Genomic DNA, 27,076 nt, shown 5'->3' on the forward strand with positions numbered 1-27,076 from the left:
CACCTACCGACTGACATGTGACCCACAGGCTCTGAACCTACCGACTGACACATGACCCACAGACTCTGTACCTACCGACTGACAAATGACCACAGGACTCTGTATGTACCAACTCACACGTGACTCCCAGACTCTGTAGTACTGACTGACATGTGACCCTCAGACTCTGTAGCACTGACTGACATGTGACCCTCAGACTCTGTAGTACTGACTGACATGTGACTCCCAGACTCTGTAGTACTGACTGACATGTGACCCTCAGACTCTGTAGTACTGACTGACATGTGACTCCCAGACTCTGTAGTACTGACTGACATGTGACCCTCAGACTCTGTAGTACTGACTGACATGTGACCCTCAGACTCTGTAGTACTGACTGACATGTGACCCTCAGACTCTGTAGTACTGACTGACATGTGACCCTCAGACTCTGTAGCACTGACTGACATGTGACCCTCAGACTCTGTAGCACTGACTGACATGTGACCCCCAGAATCTGTAGCACTGACTGACATGTGACCCCCAGAATCTGTAGCACTGACTGACATGTGACCCTTAGACTCTGTACATACCAACTGATATGTTACTACCGGACTCTGTAAGCACCGACACATGACCCCTGGACTCTGTATATACTGACTGACACCTGACCTCCATATTTTGTATGCACTTGTACCGACTGCCGTAGCTGCTGCAGAACCTCACAATATACACCTCTGCTGTTGCAGAACTTTTCTAGCTACAGGCCCCGCAGCACCTCATAGTCCACCCCTTACACAGATCTAAAGAAGCATCTCCTCACTCTTCAAAAGACTAGGCGGGAGCGCCCCACTCGCAGTGTATTCTAGGAGTTGTAGTTCCTTACCCCCTCTCAGTGCCTGTTATCCCTACGCCTAGTTACTACGTTTCCCAGCATTCCACATAATCACGCCTCCTATTTAACGGACCAACCAGGAGAACGTTGTGACGCTGAGCTGTCTGATTGGTCGCTTTGGAATGTGCGACTAGTTTCAAATTAGTAACGTGCGGACTCGTCGACAGATCAGCAGCCTGGGCGGAGAGGAGACCGGGGAATCGGCCTGAGCCGGTGGGTGATTGTGCCTGGGCTGTCGGTGTGTCCGGAAGATGTATAAGGGGAGCGAGTGACCTTCCGAGGAGGGCAAGGGGCGCAGGGTGTGACGTTATGTGGCGGAGGGTCAGATGGGGGGGGACAGCTGCGGGTTGTGAGGGGCTCGGGTGTGGGGTCACCTGGGAGAATGCTGGGCAACTGGGGTATTAGGTTATGGGCTATTCGGATGCCTTTGGGGGTAGTATGAGTATTTAGGGGGTTATGCGGTGTCGGGCCGGTCAGTAGTATCCCTGGTGGTCTGCGGGAAGGGGGGGGGGGGGATTGCTGATATAATACGTCTGTATTTTTGTGGTCTTATTGCTCTGTAACTGCAGTTTTTGAGACAGTGGATCCAGTCGGAAGAAGTAGAAGTCCTTCCATTATATTTCCCATTCCTTTTGAATACACTTATGTCTTTGGCTCAAACTGCGGTGGCTTTATTTTATTTTTTTTAATTTCCTCTAGATAAAAAAACAAAACTTGTGTGGAAACCTAGTCTTACATGGGCACTGTCATTAAAATAATGTATTGGCATATGATACAGCAGTGAAATAAGACTTTTAATTTACTCAATGTAAAAAATCTTATGTCACTTTCAAGGCCTTATAAATCCGGCCACTAGGGGTCTCCCTTCTGGGCCAGATCACATTCTGTCTGCTCAAAAGCACAGACTTTGGTCTCCTGGAAGGAAGTGCTGTAAATAGCACTGACGGTGTATGAAACTGCCTATGGCCATACTGCTCTTACTGAGTTTGGTCTCCTGCCAGTCCAGCAGGAGACCAAAGTCTGTGCTTTAGAGCAGACAGAATGAGGTCTGGACCAGAAGGAAGTAAATTACAAATCTTATTATTTTTTACCTTCAGTATTATATGCAAAAATTTTATTAATTTAACAGATCTTTATCATCTGGCGGACCTGTTGAAATTAATTGTAGTAGTAGCAATGGATTTCCCAAAGCGGGTAACTTGCTGTGAGTTATGTGCTTGTAAACATACCCTAAATGTTTTGGGCTGAGGTCACACAAGGTTTTTCCCTTGGTTAATGCGTGGAATGTGCATCAAACATTATTTGTGTTTTTGTTTTGTTCCTTCCATGTATGTTCTGTTTACCAGAAAATCTGCAGCATACAAGAATATTCTTACTCTGTACTTGAATTCAATGTTCACATGGGGACTGACCATTTCGCTGCTGCAGAGTCCCATTGATTTCAATGGGATTCTGCTGCACTGTTCACACGGTGGAATTTCCTGCAGATGTTTCTGTCGTGGAAATCCCAATGTAGACGTCTGCATAAAGTCTTGCTATCTATGAGATGGCATGTTTCCCAGCGGTTCAGGTGCATGCTGGAACTTTCAAATGTGCAGAATGTCCTCCACTTGGGAAATCCAGACTGTCCGCAGTCACTGCAAAAAATGCAGGGTCAAGAGTGAAAATGCAATTCCCCTACCACCAGGGGTAATAGTGTTTGTTTATTTATTTTTTTGGGGTCAGTTTCACTTTTAAAAATAAACAACTTTTTACATGTCACACAGATTTTTTGCAGTAGGGCTTTAATATGTGGTGTCATTTTATTCTCTCTAACACAGGGTTAATATCTTCAATATAGCGCTACTGAATCCAAGCAGATTTGTTAGCGGTGGAGGAGCATGGCGCACGTCATGTCTGACGTACAAGAAAATTATTCATATGATGCGCCTAACACGTATATTAACTTTGGGGATTTCCCAGAAGACGATCAGAATGCAGATTCCTGGTTTGGTGAGAGGCCCTTCTTAAATACACTGCTCAAAAAATAAAGGGAACACTAAGATAACACATCCTAGATCTGAATGAATGAACTAATCATATGAAATACTTTCCTCTTTACATAGTTGAATGTACTGACCACAAAATCACACAAATTATCAATGGAAATCAAATTTATCAACCCATAGAGGTCTGGATATGGAGTCACACTCAAAATCAAAGTGGAAAACCACACTACAGGCTGATCCAACTTTGATGTAATGTCCTTAAAACAAGTCAAAATGATACTCAGTAGTGTGTGTGGCCTCCACGTGCCCGTATGACCTCCCTACAATGCCTGGGCATGCTCCTGATGAGGAGAAATCTGTGGTACAACGTGGCGTTGGTGGATGGAGAGAGACATGATGTCCCAGATGTGCTCAATTGGATTCAGGTCTGGGGAACGGACGGGCCAGTCCATAGCACCAAAGCCTTCCTCTTGCAGGAACTGCTGACACACTCCAGCCACATGAGGTCTAGCATTGTCTTGCATTAGGAGGAACCCAGGGCCAACCGCACCAGCATTTGGTCTCACAAGCATTTGGTCTGAGGATCTCATCTTGGTACCTATTGGCAGTCAGGCTACCTCTGGAAAGCACATGGAGGACTCTGCCCCCCCAAAGAAACGTCACCCCCACACCATTACAAACCAGTCTTGCTGGAGGATGTTGCAGGCAGCAGAACGTTCTCCACAGCATCTCCAGACTGTCACGTATGCTCAGTGTGAACCTGCCTGCAGTGTTGGGCTGTAAGCACAACCCCCCCCCCCTCCTGTGGACGTCGGGTCCTCATACCCATGGAGTCTGTTTCTAACCATTTGAGTGGACACGTGCACATTTGTGGCCTGCTGGAGGTCATTGTGCAGGGCTCTGGCAGTGCTCCTCCTTGCACAACTGCAGAGGTAGTGGTCCTGCTGCTGGGTTGTTGGCCTCCTCCACGTCTCCTGATGTACTGGCCATGCTCTGGACACTACGCTGACAGACACAGCAAAACTTCTTGCCACAGCTCCCATTGATGGGCCATCCTGGATGAGCTGCACTACCTGAGCCACTTGTGTGGGTTGTAGACTCCGTCTCATGCTACCACTAGAGTGCAAGCACCGCCAGCATTAAAAAGTGACAAAAACATCAGCCAGGAAGCATAGGAACTGAGAAATGGTCTGTGGTCACCACCTGCAGAACCACTCCTTTATTGGAGGTGTCTTGCTAATTGCCTATAATTTCCACCTGTTGTCTGTTCCATTTGCACATCATGTGAAATGTATTGTCAATCAGTATTGCTTCCTGAGTGGACAGTGTGATTTCACAGAAGTGTGATTGACTTGGAGTTACATTGTGGTGTTTAAGTGTTCCCTTTATGTTTTTTGAGCAGTGTAGTATTTTCTTGAAGAGGTGCATGATGGAAGGGTCTTGCTGATTGTGCTAACTATGAAGTGTTGTTGTGCTGCAGATCAAGTGGCGGATAATGAAAACATCCCTCCAGCATCAGATGAGAATACAGAGAGTTCTGACATAGGAAACACAACACGGGCACAAACAGGTAATAAGGAAAAGGGGATGATGATGGGGGGGGGGGGGGTTGTTGCTGCACTCATTATTCTGCTGGTAGAATCACTATGCATATACAGTACTTATTATGTTCTGCAGGGCTTGACAAACTTGATTAAGTGACCTGCATGATTTTTCAGTAGTGAGCTGTGACCACTTTTGCATAGTTATGAATTTTTGGTCACATTCTGGAAGAAAAAATAAATAAAATTTAAGTAGCAAACTTGGCATTCTTTTTACATTTTTTATAATGGATAAAGGTAAACAGTTGGCCCACCAGCTCCAGAGCTGCACTCGCTATTCTGCTGGTGGAGTCACTCTGCTGGCTGTCTTGAATACTGAACAAACATGTTGAATGACTTCCTAATAGCTCAGCTGAGATCCAGTAATATTAAGGGATATGGCCAGGGATTGTCTGGTTGGGGCTCAGGATGCTTCTGTTCTATGGAAAGTGCAGACATCCAGGGATTTATTCTGATGCCATATTTGGAGTCGGGAAGGAATTTTTCACTCTAGTATGAGGGTTTTTTGCCTTCCTCTGGATCAACTCAGTAGGGACTCATTAGGGTTATAGGTTGAACTTGATGGACTCTGGTCTTCATTCAACCTTATGAACCGTCCTTGCTCTAGATGCACACAAGATACCTGTGTATTTTATTTTCGTGATTGTTTTAGCAGATGGCGTTTTGGGGAACCCAGCTGGTGACAGCACTGACAAGAAACAGCAGAAGACTCCAAAAACACAGGCCAGAAGGTAAAACCCATGGGGATTGTGTTCAGACTAAGCAATAACTGAGTGAGGGAGCACTTTGGTATATGAATATAGTGGCTGATAGTTGGAGCAACGAGATTTCAAATTTTATATTTTATTTTTAACTGGCTTCAGAAAGTTAAACAGATTTGTAAATTACTTCTACAGTATTTCAAAATCTTAATCCTTCCAGTATTTATAAGCTGCTGTATGCTCCAGAGGAAGTTATTTTTCTTTTTGAATTTCCTTTGTCTGACCACAGTGCTCTGACATGTCCATTTTAGGATCTGTCCAGAGTAGGAGCAAATCCCCATAGCCAACCTCTTCTTCTGCTCTGGACAGTTCCTGACATGGACAAAGGTGTCAGCAGAAAGGAAAAAAAAAATACACTCTGGAGCATACAGCAGCTAAGTACTGGAAGGATTAAGATTTTTAAATAGAAGTAATTTACAAATCTGTTTTTAACTTTCTGGCATCAGTTGATTAAAACAAGAGTACCCCTTGAACTATAAGGTTTACATAGCAACATAGAAAGTGTCTGCAGATAAGAACAATTTGGCCCATCTGCTCTGCCCAGTATCTTGAATACTATTCCTGTTAGCAGCAATTTGTTAAATCTCTCAGTAAACTGATCTGTGCATTTCTTTCTATGGAGGCTTCCTGTCTTTAATCTAGGCAGGTCTAAATAAGGGAACATTCTGGAAAGTTGCTTGCTGTATAATATTATTTCCATCCCAAGGTCCTCAAGACGTCTATCTGCCCAACAGAGAAACAAGCAAATGGCAAAAATCAGAGCAGACAGGAAGAAGGTGACCCCTAAACAGGAGGCGCACCCTCCCTTTAAGCGGCAGAGACTGTAAGTGCCCAACGTGCTTCAGAAGCCTAAGACAACGTGAAAATCCTCCACAGGCCACTAACATATGATCTGTCTTCCAGGAATTCAACTAAAAGCAAATCTTCAGACACCACCATCAACACTTCTCCCAAGCCGAAGCCCAAGCTGACACAGCCATCAACCCCAACAGTTCTCAAGTATGTTCTTAGAGGTCTGATTTGAAGTGTATTGGTTGACCTTATTTGCAGTGACTAGGACATGGTCTGTATGTCACAGAAGGGCTTTAGAGCAGAATACTGCAACATTAGCAGGAAGCGCTGATTTTGTTTTTCTCTTACTTTGCACCACCCCCCCCCCTATTAGGAGAAGGAATATGTCCTTAAGGGCAAAGACCTCCGAACAACAGGAACTGGAGATGGTGCAGCAACTTCAGCAGGAGCTTTCAGAAAGACTTAAGAAGAATGAAGAATCTCTTAAATCTGCATTGGCAGGAGCAGGTAGGGGAATTAATTGTAACCCAAACCTATCCATTAAGGGCTTGACTTCTTCCACAATACTATGCTGCAATCACGTAAAGAAGAACCTGATGCATTTAAGGTTTTCCTTTCCTCTTTAGGTCAGCCCTCTAAGAGGATACCAATTCAGCCCACGAAACCTGTAGAAATTCACTTCCACACAGATGATCGTATCAAACGAAATCAAGAGGAGACAAGTGGGGAGCAATACAAACAGATGGACTTCACATCTGAACTGCGCAAACACCCCCCCTCCCCAGTAAGTATTTGCAGGAAAGACTGGCTACAGGCTGCTTGTCTGAAATTCACTGGTTTTCAGTAGCACTATATGGAAAGAATCCAGAATTGTTAATGTTCACACTTAAATTCCTTAAGAACAGTTTTTTTTTTTATTTATTTTTTTTTCTACCCCTGTACTTTTAATAGCCTTAGCTCTTTACGTTTTAACATACAGGGCCATATGAGGACTTGTTCTGTGCAGGACCAATTTTACCAATACCATTAGAATACCCAATTTATATAGGTCTTGTTACTACTTTTTAAAAAGTTAATCTTTCTCACTAAAATAACAACCTAAAATTGCCAGATTCTGACCCCCTTGCATCACCTGTGCTTACTTCAAAGTGGTGACTGGTCAGCTACTGTCAGTAGCCAGACACTGACCGCTAATGACAGGCAGCAGTGATCCTGCCGCTGCCAGTCACTAAACCTTTAGACACCGTGATCCATGCCAATCACTGTGTGTAAAGTGTAAAATGACACACATCCCAGCAAGCTTGAGGGTCTTATCTGCCTCATGTGACATGACAGCTTGGGTCAGATGAGGTAAGAGGTCGGCGGAAGGTTGAGAAACCCAGGCCTATATCAGTGGAACGATCTCACTGTTCAATGATATGCAATAGTCATAGCAGTATACAGTGAATGCAATCTAATGATACACCATTTTAGTCCCCATAGCTGTATTTTAAGGAAATAAAGTTTCTAAAACTATATAAAACCCTCTCCCCTAATAGTGACTGTCTGGTATATTCTTACCTTTCACTGTGCAGGATTATAATTATATTTTAAAAATAGTTCAAAGAAAGATATGTATATAATATATATGTGTGTGTGTGTGTGTGTGTGTATATGTATGTATATGTATGTATATGTATATATATATATATATATATATATATATATATATATATATATATATATATATATATATATATAATATTTTTTTTTAATCACATTTATCCGAAAATAACTTGAAAGTGATAAAAAAAAAAAAATCCCTTTAAAACAAATTGTAAAAAAAAAACAGACCGCGGTGCAAAAAATTAGCCCAATACATCCCGTAGACGGTGAAAATGCAGTTATAGGGGGTCAAAAGGACCTTTTTAAGCAGTGACTGTTATAAAAAAAATAATAATAACGAGAATACGTAATTTTTCCCATAAAGTGCACTTTGTAAAAACCAAATCCCCCTCCAAAAGTAGCAAATTGCTGTTTTCTTATCAATTTCCAGCCACTATTTATTTTTTTTTTTTTTGCACCATACATTTTCTGGTAAAATAAAAGGGGTCATTATAAAGAACAATTGGTTGCGCAAAAACAAGCCTTCATGTGGATGGGGGAAATGAGTTATGGCTCTTAGAAGACTAGAAATGAGAAACGCAAAACAAACATTTCCTGTGTCCTCAAGGCCAAAATGGGCTATATTTTTAAGGGTAAAAAGCCTGAAGGAGGAAATCAATCAGGAGAGGTGTTCATGCCTCAACAGAAAGTATGAAATTCAAGCTTTATTTAATCCACAATGGTAAAATACATCCCAGCGGACTCGGTGACGCTAGAGATGAGCGAAGTTAGTAATTCTATTCATCACGAACTTCTCGGCTCGGCGTTTGCTGACTTTATCCTGCATAAATTAGTTCAGCTTTCAGGTTCTTCGGTGGGCTGGAGACTCTGGAAAAGGTGGATACAGTTCTAGGAGAGAGAGTCTCCAGCCCACCGAAGAACCTGAAAGCTGAACTAATTTAAGCAGGATAAAGTCAGCAAACGCCGAGGAGTTTGTGACATCTCTAACCTGTTTACTTTTTTTTTTTTTTTTTTTTTTTTTTTTTTGTTACATTTCATAGAACAAAGAGTCCTCCACTCTGAATCACTGAACTTGTGTAACAACTACTTTAACTGTTGCTGTTAGCAGTAAGGGTTCAGTGAGTAGTTGCTACACAGGTGCACAAGGGTAACTGGCAGACAACAGCATTTGCTGATGTCCACAATTACAAGCAGGCGATCAGCAGACGAGACTCAGTCTGAAGCAAGTGCAGCTTCTTCACTTGCTTCATAGCAGAGGCAGAACTCAGAACGTACCTGTGTGCATAGTACTAGGCAGCCCGGGCTTACAGGTATGCCCTGCGTCCTCTAGAGGTTAAATGTTTTCTTAGCTTCTCTTGTGCTGGCGACTCTGATTCAGGGACGTTCCATCAGGAAAAAAGTTTCTGACAGAAGTTTGCCTAGTAGAGGAGAAATTAGGACTAGCGACAGACCTAAGCTTGTTTTTGGTCAGATCAAAGGTCAACTTTACTCTAGTTACCTTGAAAATTGATATTGACAGGGAAAAGGTTTAGAAACTGACCTGTCAAAGCTGCTGCCATGATGGAACTTCACCTAAGCTCCATACATTCTTATAATTTACAAGGATAACTGTTGCTATGTCTGCTGTACTTTCAGGCCCACATACCAAAAGGAGGTCGCACCATCCCTAAACCTTTCAACCTGTCTCAAGGTAGTAACAAGAGAAAACATGAGGAGACCACTGCAGAGTATGTTTCTACAGCTGAACAAGTTTTGGCTTTTTGCAAAAAGACACCCCAACGCTTCCATCTGCGCAGCCGGCAGAAGGAGATGAAAGGTTGGTGAGCGATCAGGCAGTACAGTCAAATGACACTTAAGTGTTTTGGTGTTTTGGCTCCTTCTCTTTTTGTTTTTTATGCACAGTGTTTTTGTTGCAGGTCCATCACCTGTGAAAAATGTAAAATTAAAGCTCACGCACCCAAAGACCCCTCTACTACAGACCAAACAGCGGCATAGGCCAGTCACCTGCAAGAGCTCTGCCGAACTGGAAGAGGAGGAGTTGGAGCAACAGAAGCAGTAAGTAGACTGGAGGACTGCTCAGTTCATGTCTGCACCCAGATTTGTCCTCCCTTCTTAAATATTTGTGCATATTTACAATATAAAGTGAAATATTTCTGTGCCCTACTCAACCCCTGGTTGTAGACAGCTTCCAATTTATGGTAGCCTTCAATTAACTGAATGTTAAAGGGAATCTCGAAGTTTTCAGCCTTCAAAAGTGCTGACAAGCCCTATACAGAAGACTGAGGAAATGCAATGAAAGCTGGGGTGGGTGGCTAGTAGGGAGGAGGGGTTTGTGTATGGTGGCTATTTTATATTTTGGTTTTCTGATGTCATTTTGTAGTCGACTTATTGCATACTGTCAGTAGTTTATCAGCAAGCATAACAAATATCTGATATAAAAAAAAAAATCATCATACAGACAGACATGTAGGCCGGTGGAAGGCCTGTGGGACTTAACACTGGAACATTGCAAAACACTGAACTTGGCAAAGTCCTAGTTGTTCCCTATCCTGTCTGAGAAAAATTTTAATCTTGGGATAACACTTCCATAGAGGAGCTTTTATTTACAAAACTGTGTTTGAAGGAGGGAATTACACACAGTTCTAGTTCTTTAATGCAGTTGAAATAACTAGTTTTAAAAGTCTACATACCTATGTGTATGCATACTTATTTACATATTTATATGCATATTTAATATACTATTGTAAATATGTTTACACTTATTTTAAAGATATAAATTTAAAGCCCAAGAAATCAACACAAAGATGCTGGAGGGTGGCGCTATCCTTCCAAAAAAACCTCCTGTCAAAGAACCCACCAAACCCATAGGTTTTAATCTGGAAATTGAGAAGCGACTGCAGCAACGAGAAAAGAAGGATGAGGAAGAAGAGGCATTCACTTTCCATTCCAATCCTTGTCCCACCAGGATTTTGACAGATGTAGTGGTCAGTAGTCTGCAGCCTGTCAAGCTTTGCTTTGTCAAGTAACATTCAGCTTTTAATGTGGTTTTGTTTCTTATTTCAGGGTGTTCCAGGGAAGAAGGTGCTCCCGACGACCATACCACAGTCTCCGGCTTTCGCACTTAAGAACAGAGTCCGTGTACAGGCTTGGGAGGAGATAAAGGCAAGTTATACTCTGCATGCCCTATAAAACAGGCTCCTTCATGTTTTGGTGCTCCAGCTGTTGCATAACTAAATCTTCCCTTATGTCCTGGCAACCAAAAGCTGTCATGGCATGGTGAGTTGTATTTGTGCAGCAACTGGCGAGCCATAGGTTTGGGGTACACTGTTGTAAAACAGTACTGTACTGACATCCACTAGAAACTGTGACCAGCCTTATTCATGTGTACACTGCAATAACCAAATGTGTTGGTATTTTGTAGGAGGAACCTGCACCCATCATAAAAGCAACCCAGATGCCTCACTATGGGGTGCCGTTTAAACCAAAGCTGGCAGAGCAGAGACAAGTGGAAGTGTGCCCCTTCTCATTTACTGAACGTGACCAGCAAAGGATGGAAGAGAAAGAGAGGAAGCTGGATCAGCTCAGGAATACAGAAGTGAGAAGGGGGGCCTGTTGGAGTGGTGGGTCACTGCACAACTGTTTAAGGATATCAGCAATCTCTCTTCTGTTTAAGGTTCCTAAATTCAGGGCTCAGCCTCTGCCTCAGTTTGACCACATTGCTCTTCCCGAGAAGAAGGTGAAGGAGTTGACGCACCCAGAACCCTTTGACTTGCAGATAGAGAAACGTGGCAAGCAGAAGTTCCAGCGGTGGAAGCATCAGGTGAGAACTACCTAGCTCGACTTCTCTAGACTTTATTTCTATTATTATTATAATTAATAATTAAATTATTATACTTCTGTTTAGAGGATAAAATAAGATTCTAGGATAACATAAGGTTCTGTCTGTGTTTCCAGATTGAAGAAGAGCAGAAGGAGCTGAAGGAAATGACAGTCTTCAAGGCACGGCCCAACACTGTGACCCACCAGGAGCCATTTGTGCCCAAGAAGGATAGCCGGATATTGACAGGTGGGGACTGGGAATGGCAGCAGAACCCTCAAAAAATAAATGGCAACAAGTGGTATGGCAAGAATGTGCTTGTTTTTTTGTTTTGAACCGTCCCCCTCCCTCCACTCCCTTTCATCAATCCTAAAATCAGTAGTGACAATCTGTTGCACATTCCATATGCCCAAGAGCATGTTACAGAGCAGGGACTCCTGGAAGACATGGTGGAGGGCTGCTGTAAAGAGTTAATTGGGAAAACTGTCATCCATTGACTTTAATGGGTGCAATTTAATGCCATGCTGCATGTGCCAGTTCACCTAGCCAAAACGGGTAACCCCACTTTGTCGCTCATATATTAGGAGGATATGGACAGTGGAGGAAAAGTCAGGAGACCTCCACTCTTTTGTCTGTCATGGGCACTGCTGGCAGGATTTCATGTACTTGTGTGATTTGAAGACCCTTTCACACCATCAGTCCAATATCTTCTCCCCTCACCTTTTCTCCTTGTTGCACAAATTCTCTCCTTTGTTTCCAAACTTAGACAGCCTTTCTGGTTCCATAGTTCAAGAAAGCTTTGAGCTGGCTACAGAGAAACGTGCAAAGGAGCGTCAGGAATTCGATAAGCGACTGGCAGAGCTGGAGACTCAGAAAAGACTCATGGATGAGGAGGAACGAAGGCAGCAAGAGGAACAGGAGAAAGAAGAAATAAACAGACTGAGACATGAACTGGTATGTGGTTATCCCAAGATTACATAATACAGTGGTCCCTCAACATACGATGGTTATCCGTTCCAAACGGACCATCGTTTGTTGAAACCATCGTATGTTGAGGGATCCGTGCAATGTAAAGTATAGGACAGTGGTCTACAACCTGCGGACCTCCAGATGTTGGCTGTCCAGGTATGCTGGGTGTTGTAGTTTTGCAACATCTGGAGGTCCGCAGGTTGTAGACCATTGTTAAACGAAGTTGTACTCACCTGTCCCCGCCGCTCCGGACCTTCACCGCTGCCTGGGATGTCGCCATCCATCGCTGTCGCCGCGTCCCCGGCGCTCCGACAAGGCCTCTGCTTCCCCGGCATCCGCGCTCTCCACCGACGTCATCACGTTGTTACGCACGCCGCTCCTATTGGATGACAGGACGGCGTGCGCAGCGACGTGATGACGTTGAACGTTGATGGAGAGCGCCACCGATGCAGGGGATTCCGAAGAGGATGTATCGGAGCCCCGAGGACAGGTAAGAGACATCACCGGAGCTCACGGGGCACTGTAAACTGCTATGCGGCGGCAGCTGAAGCAGTCGGCGCTACCGGATAGCAGTTTATGCGATGGCCCCGACATACAATGCTTTTTTTATGTTGATGCTGCCTTCAACATGTGATGGCCTCTGAGAGGCCATCGCATGTTGAAATTATCGTAGGTCGAGGGGTCACTGTACAGTGCTCAACTATCTTCAGCAAACCCATAGCTTCTGAATGAAATGACAGCAGGCTCCATTCATACATGGGACCCTGTTTGATGGGGACCCCAGCGGTCAGACCCTCACCAACAACATACTTATCCTGTGACTAAGTGATGCGTTTTAATTTTGGGTTATGGAAGTAAGAAAATTACTGTAGAGCTCACTGACGACAGATTATTATGGGGTAATTGACAAAGACTGGCTTTTAGTATACTGGAGATCAAAATTAGAGAACAAATGAGTTTTTATTTTGAAGAATTTTTTGTAAGGGGTACACCATGTCATTAGAACAGTGTTTTACAAAATAACCAAAGTATATAAACATAAAGCCTTTATTTTTCCAAAAAACGTGATAATCATAATTAGAGAACAGCAATGGCTGTAGCACAGAAGGATTGTAAGTAAATTTTCTGAAGGTTCCACCAGTCACCAATCAGTAGGAAGTGTACAGGACATTGCTTTGAATGACTTCAGCACATCTGCGCCCCCCACAGGACATCACTAGTCTCACACTGCTCTGGTCAGATTTTGGTTGACTCTTCCAGTCTCTTCCACAGTTCTGTGACTTTGTGGGTTTCTTGGCCATAACTTTGTCAAAGGATTTTCCAGAGGTTTTCTATTGGGTTTAGATCAGGACTAGTTCATTGTTTAAATTTCAAGGAACTGCTTTACCCGTTTTGCTGTGTGACAGGGGGGCACTGTTCTGCATAAAAATTGTTGGTACTGAACGCAAGGAAGGAACCATGTGGTGGCGAAGGTTCTGATACACACTTGCATTAACTCTGCCATGTAGCTGTATGAGAGGTCCAACTGCTGCTGCAGAAAACATTCCCCAAACCATGACCCTTCCTCCCATCTTTCACTGACTTCGTCACACACTTTGGGTTCAGTCTTTCCCCAGTTTGTTGACAAAGATGTTTCCCAAAGTTTAAACTTGCTTTCATCATTAAAATGAACTCTGGACCACTTCTCCTGTCCACACAACATGCCCCTCAGCAAAGGGGAGTCTAGCCTTTTGATTCTTTCTGCTAATGAGTGGTCACTGCAGAGTGGGCTTTCAGTCCAAATGCTCTTAAACGTCGACACTGTATGATGAGACAGATCTTTAACCTGTTCAGTGCTGAACTAACGAGCAATTCCAGCTGCAGTGTTGAAACGATTACCCATGGAGATTCCCTGCATTATACTGTCCTATCTTCAATTTGTCTTTCGAGGGCCACCAGCCTTCCTGGGGGACTTGAATGAGTGCGATGTTGTAAAGATTCAATATTCTAGAAATCGCACACTTGGAATGACCAACTTCTTTTGCAATGGCTGATGGGGGTCACAACTTTGGCCTTATGCTGAACAACCTGCTGCCAGAGGGTTTGTCACTTTGGAACGGCACACAATTTTGGCAAAGTCAGTGAAAACTGAAAAGTTAATCTACCAGTTAACTTAACGATCATGGACATCTATACTCCGTGTCATTAACTGGGTATGGCGTTGGCTCCTGACTCGAACTCGTGTCATGCCGGCCGGCCCCCAGCTGATACCTGTAGCTGGGGGCCAGCGTTACTAGCCGACATGTGATCGCCGCATGTATTTCCTAAATGTGCACATAAAATGTATAGGCTCAGTGGAGTCATGCCGGACCGCACATCATGGACATCGAGGGTGGGGACTTGTGTCTCAATCACACAGAGGTCCCAGCGCTCACTTACAGGGGATAGGCGGGGCATTACGATCCCCAGCCTAAAGTATTGCTGCATTAAGTGTCATCATCTATACTATCATGTTGTTAGTCTGGGGGTATAATATCCATGACAGTTGCACTTTAAGGATGCAGGGTTTTTCCATCTTTGCATTTTCATTTTTTCATAATCTCCTTCTAAAAATCGTAATACTTTCAATTTGGCACCTAAAATTCCATATGATGGTTTTTTTTGCGCCACCAATTCTACTTTGCAGTGACATTAGTCATTTTACCAAAAAATCCACAGCAAAACGGAAAATAAATTTATTGTGGGACAAAATTGAAGAGAAAATTCCATTTTGTAACTTTTGGTGGCTTCTGTTTCAACGCAGTGCATTTTTTGGTAAATTACACCTTTTCTGTAGGTCCATACGATTAAAATGATACCTTACTCATATACCATAGGTTTGATTTTGTTGTACTACTGAAAAAAAGCATAACTACATGCAGGAAAATTTGTTAAAAATTGTCATCTTTTGACCATACAGGCCAGTATGGGTGCTAATTTTTTGGCCATGAGCTGAAGTTTTTAGCGGTACCATTTTTGTTTTTGATCAGACTGTTTTTTTTTTTTTTTTTTTTTAATCACCTTTTATTTTCATTGTATAAAAAAAATGACCAAAAATACACTATTTTGGACTTTTTGAAATTTTGTTTTTGCGCGTATGCTTTTGGGTTTCTCTTTTGGTTCTCTGTCCGAGGGAGTGTTCAGTTATATCTTTTCTTCTGGTTCTCGGACAGTCCGTGTTGATTCCTTGACCTGTCGGTCCTCTCCTATTGCTCTGGTACTAAAACTGATTAGTTCAGGGCCTGGAGGCGGGTATATCCTGCTGGGAGGGGCCAACTTTTGTTGCTATAGTGTCATACCTCCTAGAGACAGCAGCTTACACCCACGGTCTGTGTCCCCAATGGATCCTTCGAGAGATTTTACGGTAAGTGTTAAAAAAAAAAAATCTCGTTTTTGTTAGATCATTAAAGAAATTAGCACCAGTTGCCAGATTAACACCAATAACTTTCAGGTATCTGAAAGTGTTCTCTAATTTTGATCAGTGTTTTTTCAATTATCTCACTTACATTTTTGATTCTGTGCTTTAAATAAATACAATTTATGAAATAAGCTTTAAAATGCTATGTTACCCATGTTAAGATATATTCACATAGGACTGCACGATGACCTTGACATTTAGGAAATTGTGTTCTCTAATTTTGATCTCCAGTGTGTGTTCATCTTAATGAAATTGCAAGTATACAATATAAAGGCAAATGCTTGCTGTAAAATATCACTATATATTTGCATGTGCATAAGCTACATATCACCTGCTGTGTCACTTATTATATTAAAAATATACTTATTGGCACACATTTAAAAGCATGAAGATGAGAATTAAAAATACACATAAGGGAAGAAATTCCACTGGATGAGAGCACCACTCCAGAGCAAACCCACATCAGATATACAAAAAATTCCAAGGTAAGCATTCACATGCACTATATGGGGTTCTAGGCGAAGCACTCACCCACTATATCCATGGTAGAGTAAACGGAACACATACATGCCAATAAAGTGCAAAAAAACTATGGAGTGGCGCCACCCCAACGCATGTTTCGGGATGTCCTTCCTAGAATTTCTTCCCTTGTGTGTATTTTTAATTCTTCATGGGGTGTGTGTGTGTGTGTGTGTGTGTGTGTGTGTGTGTGTGTGTAAATATATAATATAATCTCAGGGCGAGGCCACCACTTCTGGTGTAACGGAGCTTCAGAAGGCCATTAAGCACTCCGCGGGCATTCTGGGTAGGGGAATATGCAAAGCAGCTCATTACATCACCTTTTCGGGTAATGTTCCCTGGTATCAGCTTAGCTCCTGTTAAGGAATATAAAAAGCTGATCGGGATGTACGGACGAGTGGCAAAAACCATGAAACAGCTGTCTGCAGATGGGTAGAAACTTACCTTTTGGGGAGTAGTCTGGCTTGGCATAAAATCCTGTGAAATTATCCCGGCTAGTCAGTCGAGCTGTTCGGGACCGCCGCAGTGAAATCGCGGCGTCCCGAACAGCTTGCAGGACACCGGGAGGGCCCTTACCTGCCTCCTCGGTGTCCGATCGACGAATGACTGCTCCGTGCCTGAGATCCAGGCAGGAGCAGTCAAGCGCCGATAACACTGATCACAGGCGTGTTAATACACGCCTGTGATCAGGATTAGAGATCTGTGTGTGCAGTGTTATAGGTCCCTATGGGACCTATAACACTGCAAAAAAAAAAGTTAAAGGTCATTTAACCCCTTCCCTAATAAAAGTTTGAATCGCCCCCCCTTTTCCCATAAAAAAAATAAGTGTAAATAAAAATAAACATGTGGTATCGCCGCCTGCGTAAAATGTCCGAACTATAAAAATATATTGTTAATTAAACAGCACGGTCAATGGCGTACCCGCAAAAAAATTCCAAAGTCCAAAAAAGCGTATTTTGGTCACTTTTTATACCATTAAAAAATGAATAAAAAGTGATTAAAAAAAAATTTTACCGATAAAAACTTCAGATCACGGCGCAAAAAATTAGCCCTCATACCGCCCTGTACGTGGAAAAATAAAAAAGTTATAGGGGTCAGAAGATGACATTTTTAAACGTATAAATTTTCCTGCATGTAGTTATGATTTTTTCCAGAAGTGCAACAAAATCAAACCTATATAAGTAGGGTATCATTTTAACCGTATGGACCTACAGAATAATAAGGTGTAATTTTTACCAAAATATGCACTGCGTAGAAACGGAAGCCCCCAAAAGTTACAAAATGGCGTTTTTTTTCTTCGATTTTGTCGCACACTGTTTTTATTTTATTTTTTATTTTTTTGTTTCGTGAATTTTTGGGTAAAATGACTAATGTCACTGCAAAGTAGAATTGGTGACGCAAAAAATAAGCCATAATATGGATTTTTAGGTGGAAAATTGAAAGGGTTATGATTTTTAAAAGGTAAGGTGGAAAAACCCTGAGTCCTTAAGGGGTTAAGATTAAAGGGGTATTCCGGCCAAATACAGATTATCTCTATCTCTTATGTGGAGCTGCTTCTCCACTTTCGGAAACTTGTGTGTTTGCGGGACTGGAGACATGACATAACGCCACACCCCCTCATGACTTCTTTGGCCAGAATGCAAGCTGGTCCTTTTTATAAAATGTATTAAAAAAAAAAACAACTTAAGAGCTGGTGTGAAGTTTCCCTAGAATTTCAGTTTCTGCTGTAAATCATTGTAAATCGGGCTGGAATTTGTCAGATCTAATATTTTTTTTTTTTAAATGTGAGTTGCAAAATTCATAATTTAAATCTGAGCAGAATAGCAGAAATCTGCTAGCAAGTTGATCACTTTTAATTTTTTTTTTTTTTTCCCCTCTTTGTTTATAGGTTCACAAGGCCCAACCAATCAGAAAATTTAAACAGGTTGAGGTCAAAAGAAGTGACATTACCTTGACCGTACCCAAATCACCTAAATTCTCAGACCGGTTTAACATCTAGCATCTCATGTGGTGTCGGAGCTACGTACATCACATCTTGGTGTTCTCAATATGTGGGTCAGGTTTTTTTTTTTTTTTTTTTTTTTTTTTTTTTTATATGAAGACTTGGAGGATAAAAGAAAAGTAACTTGTTATATAGTGTTGGAGAATATGCTGTAATGATGTAAAAAACAAACTTGTAAATACATGTTTTAATGTTTCCTCAGTATTTTTGTTTTTATTTTAGTTAGTGTACAATAAAATGGCATGAACGGTCTTGGCATAACGTTCATTATAAAGTAACTCTCATAAAGCTGTGGTTTATTTGCCTGCTGCTTTAGTGATCTCGCAGTCACTGGATATACAGTGCCTTGCGAAAGTATTCACCCCCTTGACTTATTGTCTTGTATCTTGGTGCCTCACGACCTGGAATTAACATGGATTTTTATTTTATTTTTTTAAGCAAACAACAAATAGGACAAAATAACAGACACATTCAATGTGCATAACTATTCCCCCCCCCCCCCCCCCCCCTTTAGATAAGTCTGAGCTTGCCACCACATCTTACCACTGGGATTTTCGCCCATTCCTCCTTTGTAAAACTGCTCCAGCTCCTTCAAGTTGGATGGTTTGCGCTTGTGAATAGCAATCTTTAAATCTGACCAAAGATTTTCCATTGGATTGAGATCAGCTATCACTAGGCCATTCCAATACATTTACATGCTTCCCCTTAAAGGGTAGCTCCCACCATCCTATATTTATTTTTTTTTTATATATTTTCTTTTTTGCTAGCCCGTTTTTGGATCATCAAATAATATATACAAATTCTCTAATCTCTAACTCTACTTCTCAACAACATTGTCCCTTACTTGTTTGGAGAGTTTCTTGGTCTTCATGGCAGTGTTTGGTTACTGATGCCTCTTGCTTAGGTGTTGCAGCCTTTGGGGCATGTCAAAAAAAGGTGTGGTATATGTAATGACAGATAATGTGACTCTTAGATTGCACACAGGTGGACATCATTTCACGAATTGGGACTTCTGAAGGTAAGTGGTTGCACCAGAGCTTTGACTAATGACCCTTCTGACATGGCTCACCAGTGCCCGCAGCTGCTGCTCTCAGTAAGTGCAGCCTGGAGGATGTCAGGAGACTCGCTCGTCACTGAGTGCAGGAGAGAACGTCAAATCCGCTGAGAGCCCCTGCACCAGAGACTACTGGCCAGGTAAAAAGAACAGGGGGGAGGAGGGAAGGGGAAAAGTGTGGTAAAGGAGAATGAAATGGCACTGGGGGGGGGGGGGGTGAAGAAATGATGATGATGATGATGATGATAATAATAGGGGGAAGAAATGGCACAGGGGGTGATGAATCTGCACAAAGGAAAGTGTCCCCCCCCTAAGCCCTGTTCTGTCTGTCCACTATTGGGAGTGTCCCCTATTCGGAGAGTGCAAATACATGAGGTCTTATTGGATTCTGACAGAGAATAAAAAAAAAAAAAAACCCTGTCCCTTATTGACAGGTGGACTGGCCCCTTCCTAGGGTTGGTTATCTGTGGATCAGCAGCAAACAATACACTGCGGATCAGTCACGTGTGACCCTACCCTTTACAGGGTTCCTGTCCATTTGCACGATTATGAAGCATAGGTTCTGTTTGATGTCTGAGTTGACGGAGCCCTTCCATATGCAGTGATATTGGTCTGGCACCTACTCAATTTATTTTGGTCTCTAAGCATGTTCTGCTCATGTACTCCAGAGGGGAGTGTAGGAAAAGAAATCGGAAGAATGGATGTTTGAATGTATGGTAACTAGTAAAGTCAGCAATCTATAGGAGTATCAGTTTAGCTTTTATTTTCTATGTATGGGACTAGTCAACAGAAAATGACTTGTTTTAAATAGTTTTTATGTAAAGCTTTTTAAAGAATTTTTTGCTAATTACATTTTTCTCCAATTTTCTTTTTTCTATATTTAAAATCTTGAAATCCTTGCTGTTTTCTTTTCGACCACTAGTTCCTGATACTAAGCTGAGACTTCCTGTTCTAGCTGATAGGGGGGAGGCAGCTGGATAGTGATTTGTACAGCATTACAGTGAAATTTCACACCAGTATATAGAGAAGACAGGACCTTAACCCTTTAAGGACGAAGCCCATTTTCACCTTAAATGGGCACTGTCAGATACAAAAACTTTTGATATGTTGTAAAGCATGTATTACCAATAGGTTTTGCAATTGCCTTCATTAGCAAATTTTCATTATTTCATACTGAAAAAGCCATTTTAGAAACTGCACCCCTCAAAGGTTTCAAAATTACATTCAGAAAGTTTAACCCTTTAGGTGTTTCACAGGAATACTAGCCAAGTGAAGAAAATTCTAAATCTTCATTTTTTTACACTCGTGTTCTTGTAGACTTTTGGGGACTTTTCCTCCTGAGTAAGGAAATACCTCATGTGTATGTGAAGTATTCAGCGGGCGCAGTAGAGGTTTCGGAAGGGAAGGAGCGACAATGGGATTTTGGAGAGTGAATTTTGCTGAAATGGTTTTTGGGGGACATGTCACATTTAGAAAGCCCCTATTGTGACAGAACAGCAAAAAAATTCATTAAATGGCATACTATTTTGGAAACTACAACCCCCAAGGAACTTAACAAGGGGTACAGTGAGCCTTAACACCCCACAGGTGTTTGACTTTTTGTTAAAGTGTATAAATGAAAAAAAATTAATTTCATTAAAATGCGGTTCCCCCCCCCCCTAAAATTTTACATTATTGCGAGGGATAATAGGAGAAAATTCCCCCCCAGAATTTGTAACCCCATTTTTTGAGTATGGAAATACCCCATGTGTAGATGTTAAGTGCTCTGCTGGCGCACTACAATGCTCAGAAGAGGAGGAGCGCCATTGAGATTTTTGGAGAGAGAATTTGTTTGGAATGGAAGTCAGGGGCCATGTGCGTTTTACAAAGCCACCGTGGTGCCAGAACAGTGGAACACGCACGCACACGTCTGTGAGACACCTCTGGGTGTAAATGCTCACTACCTCTTATTACATTACGTGAGGGGTGTAGTTTCCAAAATGGGGTCACGTGGGGGTCCATTGTTCTGGCACAATGGGGGGCTTTGTAAACACACGTGGCCTTCAATTCCAGACAAATTTTCTCTCCAAAAGCCCAATGGTGGTCCTTCTCTCTTGAGCATTGTAGTTCGCCCGCAGCGCACTTTATATTCACATATGGGGTATGTTCTTACTCCGAAGAAATGGGGTTACAAATTTTGGGGGCTTTTTTATTTACTATTTTCCCTTTGTGAAAATGAAAAATTTAGGGTAACTCCACCATTTTAGTGAACTTTTTTTTTTATTTTTTTTTTCATTATCCCATCCAACACCTGTGAGGTGTTAAGGCTCACTATACTCCTTGTTACGTTCTGTGAGGGGTGTAGTCTTCAAAATTTCAGAACCGCTGTAAAATCAGCCAACCCCTGTGCAAATCGCCAATTTAGGCCTCAAATGTAAATAGGGCGCTCTCACTCCTGAGCCTTGTTATGCGCCCACAGAGCATTTTACTCCCACATATGGGGTATTTCCGTACTCAAGGGGGGGAAATTGTTACAAATTTTTTTTTTTTTTTTTCCTTTTTACCGCTTGTGAAAATAAGTGTGAGGCAACACCAGCATGTTAGTGTAAGTAGGGGGCAGCAGTCATATCAGCAGTCATCCCGGTCCGGTCCCCACCTGCCGTGCGGTGGGGACTGAAATTCCTATGGGCATACAGGTACGCTCTTGGTCCTTAAGTACCAGGAGCGAAGGCATACGCCTACTAAGTGGTTAACTATAGCTTAAAGGGGTACTCTGGTGAAAACTTTTTTTTTCTGTTTTTTTTTTTGTTTTTTGTTTTTTTGTTTTTTAAATCAACTGGTGCCAGAAAGTTACAGATTTGTAAATTACTTCTATTAAAAAAATCTTAATCCTTCCTGTACTTATTAGCTGCTGAATACTACAGTGGAAATTCTCTTCTGTTTCAAACACAGAGCTGTCTGCTGACATCATGAGCACAGTGCTCTCTGCTGACATCTCTGTCCATTTTAGGAACTGCCAGTGTAAAAGGAAATCCCCATAGCAAACATATGCTGCTCTAGGCAGAGATGTCAGCAGAGAGCACTGTGCTCATGATGTCAGCAGAGAGCTCTGTTTCAAAAAGAAAATAATCCTTCCTGTACTCATTAGCTGCTGAATACTACAGTGGAAATGAAGATTTTTTTTAATAGAAGTAATTTACAAATCTGTTTAACTTTCTGGCACCAGTTGATTTAAAAAAAAAAAAAAAATAATAATTTTTCACCGGAGTACCTTCAGCCTACCTCTCCCTGTGGAATGACCTCTTCAAAGGTCACAGAGCATGCCCAGGCACATTTTACATTCATGTAAATGGGACAGCTCCTGTCTATGGTTGCCTACGTCCGTACGGCTTGCCATAAAACATGACTCTAAATGTTGTTAGAAACAGCTCAGAAAAGATAGTAGCCCCTATAATGTACAATAAATGAATGAAATAAAATTACAATTAATAAAAATAGAAAAAAAATGTTTCAGTAAGCTCTAATCATTGAGGAAAAAAAAATCTAGATACATTCACTTTAAGTGCAGATGTCGCATGATTTCAAGCTGTGTTCAATTTACATTGACATCTGCCACAGAAAATCCTGCGCATCTAATCTGCACAGAATACTGTACATGTGACTAGACCATAAAGCAGCTTTTTGGGTGAGCAAGCCCTTCTTCATGCTAGGGCAAATAAACAGCTTTATGAATGAAAGCCCAGAAATGAGGAATGTCTATGGCCTGGCTGAGTAAAGTGTTGTGGGAAAAAGGAGAGCACAGCATTCATGCACCTTTTTTGTTTTTATAGGTTTAAAATATATGTATATTTAAAAAAAGCTGAGTAGCTGGTGTGGCCCGTTTTTTTTCCATAACTTATTCTTGTGGGGGAGGAAAAGCAACATAGGAGGAAGTACTTGTCCTCAAATCCCCAACTCGGCCCCACCTCAGGACAGGACATGAGAGCTGGATATGAGGTTGGGATGAGTTGTGATGAAGAGATTGTAGGCCCAAAATAAGAGGGGTGGTTTGTGGAAGTGGGCATGACTTGCAAGCCGGACCAATGCCCAAAAAGGGTAGAAAATAAAAGGGGTATGGCTGGACTGACACACATACCAGGAGATGCAGAGCTCGGAGTAAGGTATTGGAAGTCCTATATACTTGCATGGGACTAAGGACAAAAACCCTGTCCTTCATGTAAGGGGGTAGGTTAGAGTTGATTTAACTAATCATATATTTTTTAGTACACATGTTACTTTTATGTCAAATAAGTATCCTCAAAATATCTCCAGCCATTTGAAAGTTATTCTGGAACATACATTTCCCGTAGACTTGTATGGGACTTTAAACAAAAACCCCGACCAGCACAAATGGGGTGTGTTAGGTTTAATGTATCTAACCTATGTTTGTAGCTTACATATAAGTGTACACACACACACACACACACACACACACGAAGAGAGGTGCGGTTGCCCATAGTAACTGATCAGAGGCCTGTGAAAGAAGCGATCTGATTGGTTGCTATGGACAACTGGGCAGCTTTTGCAGTTTTTTTTTTGTTTAATATTGATATACTGTAAAACCTCTCCAAAAGGCCACTACTTCCAGAAGACCACCTTCTCATTGTGGGTTTTCTTTTTTTTTTTTTTGAGGACCACTCCACAGAAGACTACTTTTTCAATGCAATTTTGGATGATCTTTTCACTGTATTTAGAGAAGGAAGGAGTTGTACAGGCATAAAGATGGCTACAGAATGAGTTACATGACAAAGAATGTCTAAAAAAAAAAAATTAAAGTTAACAAAACTTTGACTATTTTCTTCCAACATACATAAATTTGGCCAGGAAATATGAATAGTAAGGCTATTCTTGGGGTTAATTCCATAGATACCTGGGGAAATGCTCCTATACACTTGCAATCTCTCTTTACAAAAGGGCAAGAGTGTAGCATTGTTGCTGTATTTGTGGAGCACTTTCAGTTTTACAATCTTTTTATTGGGTTTTTCAAAACATAAACATAACAGTCATGATATCTCTTACATGGGGGGGATCTGTCACAGAATATAATATACATGCATATTACAAGGATATTATTAGTTGAGCACTTCCAAGGGGTATATTTTAGCCTAACTGGAGTGCAATACCATTGTGTTAATATTTTGCAGTTCAATGCCTGAATCCCACTGGCAATGAAGAGCTTATGGGTTAAGACAATTAATTCCATTGTTCAAAATCAAAGTTATGATGCAGCACTCTGGCCCTGGACTCCATTAACTGAATTCCCTTACATCCTCCCAGCAGCACAAGTAGGGTATTCTGCCCCTGGGACGCTGGTACGATAGATTGATCAATTAATTAAAAAAAATATTTCATTAAATAAGCTATAATCTGCCTCCTATAAAGGGGATCTTTCAAACATGAGTTATTTTTTTTTTCCTGGGGGCATTAGGACAGGTGGTTTCTGTCCTGCTTCTTTTCAAGGGGTGATCTGAGCCATGGGCATTGTTTCTATTTTTTATCTTTTTGCTGCAGGGGCGCTTTTTGTACTATACAGAAGCTCCTTTTTTTTCTTTTGCGCTTTTTCTGAGAGCCTTGTTTATCTCTCTTTTCTTGTTTGGTGGAGTTTTTTTTGTTTTTATCTAGTACTCGGATGCTGTCTCGGATGTGTTTTCCTCTGAATTGCTTAAATCCATCCGGTTAGTGGACCAGGGTGTTGATGCTGGGGAAGTTTGGGAGTCTACCTCAAGGGGGACTTTAAAATGGACAAAACCCTCCAGAAGATCATAGAGTTGGAATGAAAGCACCTGGAGTGGGGTTCTTTATTTCGGCTTAAATCTATATTCCCCGTTAAGGGAAGGCCATATTAAGCAGTAGGGGCTCCCCCGAAGGGGAACATGTCTATCTCTAAGATGTCCAAGTGCATGGTTGCCCCAACCGAGGATGGATAGTCCACTCAAGGATCTCATGGACATAAGTGCCAAATGCACAGTGTGGAGAAAATCTTCAGTGGCCTCAGCTTCTGTGGCTGTGAGGTGGAAAACTTCTTCAGGAAGGGCCTGCAGCAAGTCTAGTCTGAAACCAATGCTGGGGTCCTCAGGAACAACAATTTAGTATCTTTCAAATCCTTTACTCACCATCTGAATTCCTGTGTGATGCAGACCCTCAGCAGCTTAACTTGGCTACTGGGGTATGGCCTTGTCTTCAGCGGGTCATAGACACCTATGGCTTAAAAGGGTACTTTGGAGGGAAAAAAAATATTTTTAAATGAACTGGTGCCAGAAGTTATACAGATTTGTCAATTACTTAAAGGGGTATTCCAGGCAAAACCTTTTTTTTTTTTATATATATATCAACTGGCTCCGGAAAGTTAAACAGATTTGGAAATTACTTCTATTAAAAAATCTTAATCCTTCCAATAGTTATTAGCTTCTGAAGTTTTCTGTCTAACTGCTCAATGATGGTCACGTCCCAGGAGCTGTGCATGATGGGAGAATATCCCCATAGGAACTGCACAGCTCCCGGGACGTGAGTCATCAGAGAGCAGATAGACAGAAAACAACAACTCAACTTCAGAAGCTAATAACTATTGGAAGGATTAAGATTTTTTAATAGAAGTAATTTACAAATCTCTTTAACTTTCCGGAACCAGTTGATATATATAAAAAATTTTTGGCCTGGAATACCCCTTTAATGTAAGCCTTCCACTACTTATCAGCTGCTTTATGCGCCAGAGGAAGTTGTGTAGTTCTTTTCATTCTGACCGTGTCAGGAACTGTCCAGAGCAAGAGAGGTTCGCTGTGGTGATTTGTTCCTGCTCTACACTTTCTGACACGGACAGAGGTGGCAGCAGAGAGCACAGTGGACAGACTAGAAAAAACTACACAACTTCTTCCGGAGTAATTTACAAATCTGTAAAACTTTTTGTCTCCAGTTGATTTTGCTCCAATTGTATATACCCCTTTAATTTGCAGAACTCTAATTTGCAGCTAAGTACTGGAAAGGTTAAGATTTTTAAATTGAAGTAATTTACGAATCTGTAGAACTTTCTAAAACCAGTTCATTTAAAACATTTTTATTTTTCAGTTGAGTACCCCTTAAAACCTGATCATGATGCCTCCAAGTGCAACCTCTGTAATCTTACATTAAAGTGCGGGGAAGTTGTTTTGGGCAAAACTAGACAAGAACATGGAGGGTCTTGCCAATAAGAAGGGCAAGTCCCTACCCCAGTCCTTTTGTGGGAGAGGATGTCAGTCTAGAGGCGTAAGATCCTCCTATCCACAGTCCAGAACTCAACAAGGATCTGGCTACCAGCACAGAGGTTTAAGAGGACAATCCCATCCTTCTAAGAACAGTTAGTCCTTGGACCTATTACTCAGTGAGCCACAGGTCCTCATCCACTCCCATATCCTTTCTTGGTCTCCCCAGCGCAGTGTTCCCTCCCATTCCTGTGGAAGATTACATTTCTTCCACAAAGCCTGGACTGCCTTCATCAGGGACCCTTAGTCCTCAATATCGTGACAAACCCTTATTCTGTGGCCCTTCTGTCTCCTCTTTCAGAGAAAGCCACAGGGCTTCGATCCAAGAGTACCGTCATAAGGGGGCTGTGGAAGATGTTCCCCTCAAAGAACAAGTGTCCGACTTTTATTCTCCAGTCTTCCTCG

The 27,076-nt window shown here is 41.9% G+C and overlaps 2 protein-coding genes across 4 annotated transcripts in view; one reads left to right on the forward strand and one right to left on the reverse strand.

Moving 5' to 3' along the window:
* BCL2L1 (BCL2 like 1) overlaps positions 1-954 on the reverse strand; it is a 42,583-nt gene extending 41,629 nt beyond the window's left edge. The window contains exon 1 of the mRNA XM_056548014.1: positions 866-954. The gene's annotated coding sequence lies outside the window, so the exon portion shown is untranslated. The remainder of the gene's footprint in view (positions 1-865) is intronic.
* TPX2 (TPX2 microtubule nucleation factor) lies at positions 941-18,618 on the forward strand. 3 transcript variants are annotated; one of them, XM_056548011.1, is made up of 17 exons: positions 941-1,087; positions 2,695-2,866; positions 4,343-4,432; positions 5,116-5,194; positions 5,931-6,047; positions 6,128-6,223; positions 6,390-6,523; positions 6,643-6,800; positions 9,257-9,437; positions 9,538-9,676; positions 10,392-10,605; positions 10,685-10,783; positions 11,043-11,216; positions 11,295-11,441; positions 11,576-11,687; positions 12,226-12,392; positions 18,251-18,618. In XM_056548011.1, exons 2-17 carry the CDS (start codon positions 2,755-2,757, stop codon positions 18,359-18,361), a joined length of 2,130 nt encoding a protein of 709 aa, XP_056403986.1. In that variant the 5' UTR covers positions 941-1,087; positions 2,695-2,754; the 3' UTR covers positions 18,362-18,618. The 3 variants fall into 3 exon arrangements, with proteins under 3 accessions (XP_056403986.1, XP_056403984.1, XP_056403985.1); XM_056548009.1 differs by having other exon boundaries at positions 942-1,087; positions 12,205-12,392; positions 18,251-18,617; XM_056548010.1 differs by having other exon boundaries at positions 942-1,087; positions 5,119-5,194; positions 12,205-12,392; positions 18,251-18,616.
* The last annotated feature ends 8,458 nt before the right edge of the window (positions 18,619-27,076 follow it).

Source organism: Hyla sarda, chromosome 12, assembly GCF_029499605.1.
Source record: "Hyla sarda isolate aHylSar1 chromosome 12, aHylSar1.hap1, whole genome shotgun sequence".
NCBI lineage: Eukaryota > Metazoa > Chordata > Amphibia > Anura > Hylidae > Hyla > Hyla sarda.

Coding starts and splice junctions, on each gene's coding strand:
- TPX2 (XM_056548009.1), top strand. CDS start 2,755: ATGGCGCACGTCATGTCTGACGTACAAGAAAATTATTCATATGATGCG. Junction 2,867..4,342: donor GAATGCAGATTCCTGGTTTG/GTGAGAGGCCCT, acceptor GTTGTGCTGCAG/ATCAAGTGGCGGATAATGAA. Junction 11,217..11,294: donor ATCAGCTCAGGAATACAGAA/GTGAGAAGGGGG, acceptor CTTCTGTTTAAG/GTTCCTAAATTCAGGGCTCA.